The sequence below is a fragment of the Rhinichthys klamathensis genome, unplaced genomic scaffold (genome assembly GCF_029890125.1).
Source record: "Rhinichthys klamathensis goyatoka isolate OS25496 unplaced genomic scaffold, OSU_Roscu_1.1 h1tg000098l_1, whole genome shotgun sequence".
Taxonomy (NCBI): Eukaryota; Metazoa; Chordata; class Actinopteri; order Cypriniformes; family Leuciscidae; genus Rhinichthys; species Rhinichthys klamathensis.
In genome coordinates, this window is record NW_026606637.1 from 5,397,813 (window position 1) to 5,410,318 (window position 12,506).

Genomic DNA, 12,506 nt, shown 5'->3' on the forward strand with positions numbered 1-12,506 from the left:
GACTGAAGTTAGGAACCAAAATTGTACCAACACCAACAATTGTAAGAAGCATGAAAAAGTAAAGTGAAGAAGAAAAGATTGTTGTAAAGAGAAGTGTTTTACAGAACAAACAGCATATGGTTTGGAGTGACATGAGGGTGAGTAAATAATGACATTTCTGGATGAATTATTCATTTAAGCTTTGCAGATTTTTAAGTGGTTGTCTAAAATTACATTTTTCGCGCACCATATTCATTGTGTGAGTGTTAAAAAAAGACCTGATGTCAACTGTCACTTTGTCGAACCACTCCTAAGTGATGTGCGAGTGGCATTACTGACCGGACTGATGATATGATGGATAACTCCGTCATGCAAATGATGGCTAATTTTAAGTGAGTCTTTGATGGCAGGTCTAATAATCTCAGGGTCTTCTCAAGACTTTAGATTTCCCAAACTCCAGATTCGCCAGTGCGACCATTCTGACCTGCAAGCTAAGCATATCCACCACACATAATCATATAAGCTTTGGCCTATAAATTTCTCTCAAAGTCTTATTGCGGATGAGATGAGATCATTAAGGTGAGTGTGAGCTTGTGCGGGCCTTAAGCAAACACTGATGAAATGGCCTGAGATTTGACCGACTGCCGCGGTAACTCACTGTTCTGGCCTGTGTTCACAACTTCTGACGGCATTCGCTAAAATAATCAGCCATTTGTTTTCCACTTCGAACCACCTTTGTAATCGAGAACCATGCTCCATTATTCTCAGATGGCAGTGTGATGGAAGTTGAGACTAAGAAAGTTGAGAATTTTGTCTCCTCAGAATGTTTGTCATGTGTTCCTCATGTGGGAGGTAGATGTGTATTTTGACTGAAATGCATTATTGTTGCATATAAAGCATCCATCCATCCATCCATCCGGGTGGTAGATGTGTATTTCGACTAAAATGTTCCGTCCGTCCGTCCGTTCTGTCATGATTTACTCACCCTTATGTCGTAACAAACTTTTGAGACTTTTTTTCTTCAATGTCCATTATGTTCATAAACGATTGAAGTTAGGAACCAATGTCCGTCCGTCCGTCCATCCATGTTCAAATTAAGTTTGGGGCCAGAAATGTTTTTTTTTTTTTGTTTTTGTTTTTTTTTAGAACAATTTAAAATAACCGTTCTCTATCCTAATGTAATTTTATTCCTGTGATGGCAAAGCAAAATTTTCATCAGCCATAGGCAGCCGATCGTCACATGAACAAACAGGAAAACTGGACATATTGTATTCACTTGTTAGAGAAAGGTTTAACGACAGTATATGAACGGAAGGCAACATCTATGGACTTTTAAGGTAATCGGCAAACCTAGCTTGTTATTTTTATTGTTGCCATTTTTTTTCATATATCAAATATCTAAATGTAAGTGAGAAAAATATAACATTAAATTTTTTTTTACTACAAAAACATGTTCAGCTGACATTTTGCCTTGTGCATTCGATTTAACAGCAAGGTTTTAACTGAACTATCCATATGCATTTTATACACTTACATTATGTTCTTGTTCCGTACATTCAATAATTGCAGGTGCTTAAATGCGTGAGGTTTTCTAGCGCATTTCAACTGCTCATGGTGGGACCCATTTTAGTAGCGACAAAATGCACTTTAAAATCAGTCAGAGCTACTAGTAAATATGAAGATATATATTCATGAAGATAGATTAAACTCTCCGTAATTTGCACCTTGATATTTCTGCCCGTTTTCATTCGTGTGATTTTTAGCCTCTGCTTTTCTTTTACAGACTGAAGCACCTCCTGAGTGTATAACATGCCGCGCCGTTACTTTCACTAATAAAAGAAAAATAGTCTTTTACAATTTTCTAGTGCTATTTTTTTTTTTATTGGTTGGGGCATTTCACAGACCTACATTAAAACTTCTCAACACACAGTCTGAGATTCTCTTAGTCTCAGATTGTTTTAAAACAATGACCAAATTGTAAAAAGAAGAAAAAAGATTAACAAGATCTGTGCCTAAATTCTGATTGGGTGGACATTTGCCCATGCCTAGATCCGGCCCGACTGTAACTGAGATTCACAGACCCTTGGTTTAAGAGCTCTCGGTCTTTAACTGGACAACTCACAGCAGGAGCTACAAGATAAGCACTTCAAGCAGAAAGAAATGACAAAACAGACAAAAAAAAAAAAACTTCAAGAGAATACACAACCAAAGAACTGAGACAAAAATATCACACACACTGGGGAAATATGTAAGAATGTTTTTGCTTTATATAAAATAATATCAAACTAAGTGGCATTTATTCCAAAGAAAGACGAAGAATTAGATTAATGTATTTTAAAGTGAGATGTTTTTGCCAGATGATAAATGTGTCCTCAATACTTCAGAGAGGTATTCATTAAGACAAATTTGCATATGTAGTAGTTCATATCTATCAAAACTATAGATATGTTTTGATAGATATAGGGGAGTAGGAGAGGGGATGTCATCAGTGTACCAGTCCTTGCTTTCAGAATGAGTAGATGTACCTATACGAGAACAAGCAAAGGCATACCATACGAAAGGTTGAAGTGGAAATTCAAGACTGTGTATATTATATGGAGATTTACAGTGTCTGTGCTGTGGATTCTTTATTTGTCTGCAAGGGAACAGTGTATTAAGATCCCAACTGAGATTGTTACGTACTGTCTCACAGGAGGCATATGTCTATCTCTCAATTCAGTTCCCCAGGCCCTCTTTCTATCTTTTGAGACAAACCTGACCTCATTACAAACACACTCTCTCTCTCCTTCTCTCTCTCTATCTACTGTATCTGTCTGTCTGTCTTTTACTTAATAGTTCACTTCACTTAATTTTGTGAAATTAAATTTGACACATGTCTATCTACAGATATATATATATATATATATATATATATATGCTCATTGTGTGTATATACTGTATAAATTTATATAAATATTTATATAAATATATTTATATAAATACAATTAGCACATGAGCATCAGAAGAAGGTCGTCTGGTCCGATGAGTCCCATTTACATGGGGAAGTGATGGCACCAGGATGCACTGTGGGACGACGACAAGCAGGCGGAGGGAGTGTGATGCTCTGGGCAATGTTCTGCTAGAAAAACCGGCCATTCATGTGGACATAAATTTGACACGTGCCACCTACCTAAACATTGTTGCAGACCAGGTACACCCTTTCATGACAATGGGTGTGGTTTGGCAGGGTTCATTCTCCTGCTGAAAGAAGCCACTTACACCAGGAGAATGAACCCTGCCAAACCACACACAATGTTCAGGAATGGTTTGAGGAACATTGTTGGCCTTGCCTCCAAATTCCCCAGGTATCAATCCAATTGAGCATCTGTGGGATATGCTGGACAAACAAGTTTGATCCATGGCGGCTCTACCTCGCAACCTACAGGACTTGAAGAATCTGCTGCTAACATCTTGCTGTCAGATACCACAGGACACCTCCAGGGGTCTTGTAGAGTCCATGCCTCGGCAGGTTGCCAGCACACGGAGGACCAATAGCAGACGGAATAAAGACATGTAGTGTGGTGCTGGAGTTGCTCTCTCTCTCTCTCTATTGTAGAAATCTCCTAGGCGATTTTATAGGCTCATTAACAATACAGTACACAATCAATGCAGTGGATTTCTCACCTTGCGTCTGTGTTTATCTGTTCATCTAATTATGCGATGGAACAGACTGTTTTGCATCTTTTTGAAGCCTGTCATTGATAGGCTACCGTCAATAGGAGCAATTTGTTTTGAAATATGAAGTGAGGGGAGTAGAAATGTCAACTGGGCCAAAGTGAGATTGACTAATCATGGATAAATAAAACACTTGAGTTAACACATTCAGTTTTGCAGAATGGGGTTTGTTTTTGGCATGTTTCTGTGCAAGACTGAACCTCGAGTGCAACTTACAAGAACCATGTGATATAGGATGAAACCAAACATTCAATATTGTATTTGACAGTTTTGAAATTGGTAATTGAAAAATATTCATGTTTTATGTATTGTCTGTTTTAATTATTTAATTTTTTTTACAATTTTATAAAATTGTAATATTAAGAACGTGTGTCTGTATGTGTGTGTGTGTGTGTTACACTTCTTGCATGTACTTACTATAGTAATAACAGCAAATAATGCATAATTAAAAGTAACTAACCCTAACCCAAAACTCAATTATATAATAAGTACATATTTTTAATTAATATTACTCAGTAATTCTTTGTATAATTACACTGTAGCAAGGGCACCTTAAGATAAATTGCAACCCACATTTTATTAAAAGATAAATTAGTTGTAAATAGACATTACTAACTGACTATTAGTTGTTGGAAAAGTAGGAGACCATCGTGATCTATTTCTAGTTACGGCCCTGCCACTAAAACCATACAATGGAATGTTTGAAAACCTTTTGAATTGAATAAAATGCTGTCAGTTTCTGGTTCACCATTAACAAAATGCACAATGGCAGTGTTATTACTGAAATCGGTCCATTTTATTACAGTAGATTAGACCTCGGGGCCACATATTGTGATCAGACCGAACGGAGGCTCTTTTAGCATTGTCTGTGGACGCCATTACATGGTGGGTTGAAGAAAGGTCAGTTCCAGCTATTCCATTCAGCCATGTCTGCTCCCTGTCTGGCTGTGTGGCACTCAGACCGGATCCGCTGACTCTTCCACGGCTAGTCATCATAAATGATCTGGTTGTTGGAGGGTAGTGGGCAGAGGAGGCTGTGTGTGGTGGTACAGTAGTACTCAAGACAAATGCCCCATTATAGTGGAACATAAACCCTATTGTAGAACCGTGGAAGCAGAGGTGCTTTTCTCATTTACTGTGCTGAGCGAAAGCCTGTTCTGAATCCGCCCGTCACAGTGTCCACTGGGGAAGACTTGCCCACGGTTGTAAATGAACCTCTGTTCCTTATTAAGACTTGTGTTCTGGGGATCTAAATATAGTCTTTGCACATTTGCAAGGTTGTCTCAGAAGTGAGGATGATGCACTAAATGGATGTGCAGGGTTTTGTTGTGCTGTTCTTTGATATTCTGTTTCCTCTTGATTTATTTTATCACTACACTTTGTTGAGTTCTTGATGTAATATATTTGAATCTTTGCAGTAATGGGAATGAAAAGCTATTGTCTAATCCAACGATGATCATGACAAACAACAGGACATTTTGTTGATTACTTGGTTCATCAATGACATGACGTGTGTGTGTGTGTGTGTGTGTGTGTATGTCCACCAAATCACAGTGATGTGGTGCTACCAACATGGACAAAAAAAACCATAACAGGAAATAGTTTGACCTCTTTATGACAAGGCAACTTCAGATTGTAACATTTATTTCTGAATAAATAATTTACAATATTTGCCCCCAAAAAAAGTTTTACCATTTATGATGCATGACGTGTGAGATTTCCCCCTGACAAAGTGATTTCCAATACTGTGTCTTAAGTACTGCTTTATTATATGACCACTTCAGGCTGTGAGTGTATTGGAGAAGTATTTGATTTGCCGTTGGCCGAGATTCCTCTTGACTGACTCTGGGTCTGTATTATAGATGCTGTGTCATGCCAGTGAGCTGTGATCCTAGAACATTCTGCTTGATAACAGGCACACAAGATCACAGACGCCAATAAAGCTCCGTTCTCCCATCTGCCTCACTAATATTTTTTTTTTTTTTTGCAGGATATAGACCAACCACTGCACCGGGCTTGATTTATCTGTGGGCAACCTGCCGCAAATGCCTCCCCCAGCCCTGCCCCGCACGTAGCCAGGATGGAAAGCTACGTTGTCAATAGGATGGGACCTGACGAATAGCTGGCTTTCTGATGAAGATGTTGCTTGGATCCGTTTTTAAATCCATGTGGGAATACTTGCCATGCAAAGAGGCTTTGAGATTTTTGACAGCTTCGCTCTTGGAACATCTGGCATCTTGGGTTTGATCGTTTCTTTTGTGCGAGTGGATATAAACTAGTGCCGCCGCTGTTAGCGGGACTAGTGTGAAGAGGATTGAACATGCCCTTTCAACGACCAAACCGCCTGGGTGGCGTCTGGAGGGCCATGTGTCCGCGGCTAGGCCTCAGTGCTAGCCTGGACCTGCCGTTTTTGTGTTGGATATTAGGCTTAACCCTGCACGCCCATCTCACTGCCTCGCAAAAACTGGACGAGACGGACCCCGTTGTCTCTATGACTTACGGCAAACTGCGGGGATTCAAAAAAGAACTCAACAATGAGATCCTGGGGCCTGTCATTCAGTTCCTGGGCGTACCCTACGCAGCACCTCCAACAGGTGAAAGGCGCTTCCAACCTCCTGAGCCCCCTATTTCGTGGTCAGATATCCGTAACGCAACTCAGTTTGCTCCCGTTTGTCCCCAAACCCTGCTGGAGGGCAGGCTACCGGACGTTATGTTGCCAGTTTGGTTCACCAACAGTATTGAAGTGGTGTCGTCCTACGTACAGGACCAGAGCGAGGACTGCTTATTCTTAAACATATACGTGCCAACAGAGGATGGTGAGTTTATGTGCGGGCAGGACGGAGAGACCTGTCTTTGTCATCTCACTGTGTCAGTTTCCTCAGTGCAGAATGTAGTGAGTGCAGCGAAAAAAGAAGCATGATCTCTGCATGTCCGATGCATGCCGCTGCTTAATGTGTGAGTGTGTGTGTGTGTGTGTGAGCGAGGCTGTATGTGTGTCCTAACCTTCCCACCATCCCCTGCACATGCAAATCTTTCTGTGTGCTGCAGCACGTCCATTTTAGGTGGTTGGTTTTCTTTTTACCCCACCCACCCCCCCTTTACTTGTTAGACAAACACACGCTTTAGTGTAAACAGCCCATAATGTTTCAAAGTGAACTATAAAAGGGGAGCATTTTTTGCAGTACTTATGATGATGATGATGATGATTTAAGTTAGAGAACTTCTCGTTAAACTCTTCTCTTCCTCTTTCAGTCAAGTTTTGCTGTTGCATGCACCTGATGTCCATAATGGACTCCCATGTTATTTTTTAGTCTTCTATTCATTTTGCAGTAAAAAGAATATCCAAGGAATGTGCCAGAAAACCCGGCAAGAAAATTTGTAGAAAAGGAGGTATGTATCCACCGACATAAATCCCAAAAGAGAACAGGCAAAGATCTCCCCCCCCCCCCCCTCTCTACAGCACCAGTCCAGGTCTCAACTGAGGTCGCATGTCAGAGAAGAAACCATAATTGATTCCCACCATGAAGAGTCAACTGGGGAGACCGAGCCGTCTCTTAAATCAGATGGGCACACTTTGAACTTGCAGAGTCTAATCTCAATTAAAAGAGATGCTATCTGGATTTCATTGGCTTACACTGGCTGTATTGATCAAAGCTTCATCAAGATAATGTCTCTAGCTCCCCCACCCTGACGTACCCTACCTTGGCCCCTTCCGAGCATTGGGTTTGTTGACAGCTCGCTTTATATAAAGTATCCCGTTAATACGTCCTCCCTGCCGACAAGAGTAATCATAAAACGTTCCAGACGGAGAACATTATCCTATCTTCTGCTGGTCTGACATGGCAGAAATCAATGAATGTATAAATACAATACAATTCCCCCAAAACTTTCTGTTTGGCATACTGTGGTTAACTGGATAGTTCAAAAAACAAAACTAAAAAACCTGTCATCGTTTTATTGACTTTCTTTCATATATTTTGAAGAACTGTTTTGGTCCATACACTGAAAGTCAGTGCGGTCCAAAACCACCAACTATATTTAGAATGACATGAGAGTGAGTAAATAATGACAGAATTTTCTTTTTTTGGGCGAACTATCCCTTTAAGGTGATCCATCGTTCATTTCAATGATTATTCACAGCAGATGAAGGTTGAATCACTGTTGAATTATAAATGTTTTAAATGTTGCAAATCAAATCAACATTGATATTCTGACATTGTTTCAACTTACCGGTAGTTACTTTCCCTATCTTGATAAATTTCAGTGTTGATTTGACAGTTGATTTTCAATCATTGATTAATTTATTTTATTTTTTAACATTGAACCGATGACTGACATTATTTTAACCACATTTAAATTTCAATGATTTTCAGTCACTTGCTGGCTTGGGAACTCATTTCCATCTGCGCTAATCTACAGGCCAAACCATAGCAAATCCAACACCTATACATTCAAATTAAATAGCAGCTAAATAATTCAGTCCATTTGCACACGTCTAAGTTGGTGAAGGCCAGTGAGGGCACAGATAGCATCTTGCTCTGGGTTTAATATCAATGTTTAGAAAATGTTGTAAACATGCTGCCATTGTGTCATCTCTAATGTTTGCAGTTGAAGCTATGTTTCCAGCATGCTGTAATAAGACCCACCATCATCGCAACTGGGATTGTTTTAACGGCAAAGAACAGTTGTCTCTTCTCCCTGCTAAAATAATGGAGGCATTTCTTAGTAAAATTGCTACGTTAGATGGAGTGGCTTTTGAGAGGCGCGAGTGAGGAATTTGCTCAGATTGAGAATTTCTGGGTAAATGATGTAAAAGCCCTTCTCCTTTGCTATGAATATCACACTTGATTCCTGTCTTGATTCATCATGGTTTATGTGCCGTTAGATCAATCCTTTGCTCGAGTTGTGTGTACTGAGAAATAATTGTCAATGATGCATCTTTTGGTGAACAAATTTCATTTCCATTTAGGATTCCCACATGCTGTTTCGGAAAATTTGTGCTTTGTGCTTTCTCGTGGGGGAAAATGCAGTGATGAGATTTCATTTTTGGACCCCTAGCTCATGCTTTAATTGGATTTGAAATTCACACCTCTACACTTTTAATTGAAACCTTTGATTCCTAATTGCATTTACGCTTCTGATAGATAAGAACGGCGTTTATTGGTTTTCAGCAGCACGGTGTTGCCTCGATATCTTTGTGTAATTAACTACCTTAAAACGGCGTGAACGGACACAAGGATAACTGTTACTGTCAAGGACGATGTAAACATAACATTTTATCGGTGCCTTTTTTATTCAAGGTTTTTACCGCATAGCTGACTGTCGTATAAATCAAAATCTTTGTTGATAAAAAGACAACAGATTAAGCCACGGTAAGCTATTAAAAATTCATTCAGAGCTTGTAACGGGGGTTCTGTTAATGAAAATTTAATAGTGTTGGTTTTCGTTTCTAGTGTGACACTGTCAGATGATCTTTAGCTGCGTCACAAGAATTGAGTGTCCGTCAATAAGCCCTCTCGCTCTCTTCCTGTCCCAGTTTTGTAATGGTTGATGGTAGTCCTTAGGGAAGTCCAATGCTTGCTTCGCGCTAAGACAGGAATGGATTTGCAGCCCCAGTGCTTCGCCTTACATGTTTTTTTCTTTCGTTCCCTCTCGGTTTCTGCCTCCTCTCTGCACCCTTCTTTGAGATGGTCTGTAAAACCGAGTTGAAATTCGCTGTATCTTGGCTGGGTGAATGGCGCGCGGAGGAGCCAGGGTTAGAGGCGAGGGTGGAGATGAGCGCAGACGTCTGTTTGTATTGAGGCCGGGGGTGGTGCTCGCAGAAACTCCGAGAGAAACTTGATCGTCTTGGCAGGGCGTAGAGTTAGAGGTGTGAGAAAGCGAGGCTGAGTTTGTGTCTGTAAGTAAGAGGTTTGTCACACTTGTTTTGGAGGCTTGCAGTAGATGGCGGAGCGTGGGCGGAAAGAGCCGCAGTGTGACAGAGCAACAGGATTCCTCAGGTTCAGGGTTGTCCAACTCTCAAAGGAAATCAGATTGGAATCATACATACATGCGGTGATCAGAATAACCTGAGCTTCGCTATAACTCGCTGTGACTTAAATCAAAATTCTCTCTGTGGGATATGCAATGTTTCGAAAGTCAGTCTATTGAGGAAGGTGTAGAGTTCGGTATGTAATAATGTAGTTTTGGAAGTCTTTTATAGGAATGTTATTCTTTATATGGTGTATTGCAATCCTGGGGCTTTGGAAATAGTGTTTTTCAAGTAATGATTTTAGATAAAGATTCTATTCTTGCAGGAAACACCTTACATGTTCTTATTTGGTTGTTCTATTTTAAGAATGATTATCTAGATTTAATAAAAAAAAAAAAAAAAAAAAAAATTGTCATGAAACAACCCCATTCCCGCGACCTGTCCAATATCTTGGTGTGTTCACACCGAACGCGTATTTAATTATTTGCACGAGTAGATTACATACAAAGTCAATGCAAAGACGCGAATAGACGCATCATTCGCGCCGGGCGTTGCGAATGACGCGAATTGGGTGACGCGTTTGCAGCGAACGTCTTCCGCGCAAGTTGAAAAATTTGAACTCGAGCGAATGTTCAAGCGTTTAACTAGACGCGATAGACGCGAATTTGACGCTCTATTCGCGTTCGGTGTGAACACACCATAAGGCTGCCACTCTGCAGAAGCAAATTCCATCCTATCTTCGATATGTTGTAGTAGTTTTAGCCGGACAGTGCACATGACAACTGCTGTAAATGACATGAAATATTCTCTCAGTCCTCGCGCATCTGATAAGGCCTCATTAGATAATTTACAGGACGATTTTAGGCAATCGATTGCTTCCAGTGGCGTAGGTTTGATTTTGAAATTGGTGGGGACGGGGACATCAATATATATATATATATATTTTAAGTTTTGATCAAAATTATTGCTAGGGATATATCAGTGTTACTGGATATTGGTAGGGACACGTCCCTAGCGTCCCTACTAAATTCTACGCCCCTGATTTTGCTTCGATCACAGGGGAGATGGTGAGCAATAGGTCTTACTTTTTCTTTTACTGTCTATGGTCCGTGTCAATTCGCACACTCCATCGTGTGTCACTCACTTGCGCTGCTGACCGCGAACTGGCGCGAAGCACTGACGTTTTGACTTACATACAACAAAAAATAGCCTACTCAGACCATTTTCAGGAGAGGGGTGTTTGATTATGACACAGGCTACATTTTACTCAAGCAACATTAAATAAAATGCTTTTTTTCTCACTTTCAACAATAAATGGTGCTATTTTGGTTAAAAATAAAATATGGTAACCGTTGCTTATATTTAGGATGAACATAATTATTGCTGGACTGCATGGGCCCCCCCTAGCGGCTGGGCCCCAGAAAACGTTCCCCTTTATCCCCCCTTATGGACGGCCCTGTGGGTAGTTACAAAAGCCCCAACACCTAGGTCCTAATAGGTGAAACCAGACAAGAAATGTCCAGGTCAAATTGTACTCTAAAAAACTAATGAAAATCTGCATATTTTGCTTAAACAAAATAAAAGTCAGGACTCTTTGAATATTTTGTTGTGACATTATTTGAGCACATTTAATCTTCTCTCAATATTTTTAATCTCAATATAAAAAAAAAAAAAAAAAACACATTTACCAAACTTTTTATTTAAATGTTATTATTATTTTTTTAAAATTCATTCATATTCATAATACTTATTTATAGGCTACAGCACATGCAAAATCAGTTAATTTAATTGTCGGTATTATAACAAATTCCATAATAAAATTATATGTATTTTATATATTTCATTTTTACATATGCATTTTCCAACACACACACACACACACACACACACACACACACACACACACACACACACACACACACACACACACACACACACACACACACACACACACACACACACACACACACACACACACACACACACACACACACACACACACACACACCTACACACATCACATAACATATCACATATTATGTATATAGTATATGAGATTTACCTTCATAAATATGAGTCTGATCAATGCCTTTCCCAAACAAACCACATGAAATGAGGTACTGTATCATTTGTCTCTGTTAAACAAAAGGTTAGCAAACACTACTAATTAACAATTTAGTAAGAAGTCATTTGTTGTCTGTATACATGATGTTTTAAAACCGTTATATACATGATGTTTTAAAACCGTTATATGCATGATGTTTTAAACCTTTAATGGTTTATGGGTAGGTGCAACAATTCTGCCTATTTATCCCTGTTCTAACTTACCATGCATTTTAATAGGCTTTCTGTAGCAGTCCCGGTGTTCTGACTCACAAATCTATTTGTTCAGAGTCTATTTGAATATTGAATGCGTGTGTAGGCGTGGGACAGAGTAATATTACTGTAGGTTATGCTTTTCACCATTGTTTCAGAATAATTTTCTGCTCACTGTGCTTTTGTATGAACTTCCTGTGTGACATGAGGGCCATGTTGTGTAGGTGATAATGTCTCAGTTTGAATCAATAATGAGGGAACCGTTTCACCATGACTGATGAATACTAACAACAGACTGCTGGATCATTTTCTATCAGAGAAAATCCAAATCTAATCAGATTCAGTCCCACTCACACACACTCATCCTCAGCCTTTACCATATCATTTTCAAAAAACAATCAATAGTCTATTGCAGTCTTAAAGGGGAAATTAACTGCATGTAAAAAAATATTTTAAGATCAAAAAACATCCTAATTTAGAAGTAGTACGCTATGTTCTATCCTGTTTTTGACCCTCTCGTTCGAAC

The 12,506-nt window shown here is 39.5% G+C and overlaps 1 protein-coding gene across 7 annotated transcripts in view; it reads left to right on the top strand.

Moving 5' to 3' along the window:
* Positions 1-12,506, top strand: part of nlgn1 (neuroligin 1) — a 232,618-nt gene that overhangs the window by 9,615 nt on the left and 210,497 nt on the right. For 4 of the 7 annotated variants that reach the window (XM_056252797.1, XM_056252799.1, XM_056252795.1 and 1 more), the window contains exon 2: positions 5,684-6,509. In XM_056252797.1, coding sequence (XP_056108772.1) covers positions 6,014-6,509 — 496 coding nt within the window. In that variant the 5' untranslated portion in view covers positions 5,684-6,013. Of the gene's footprint in view, positions 1-5,683; positions 6,510-7,023; positions 7,084-12,506 lie in introns of all 7 variants that reach the window. The other 3 variants (XM_056252793.1, XM_056252794.1, XM_056252796.1) reach the window with 1 other exon arrangement.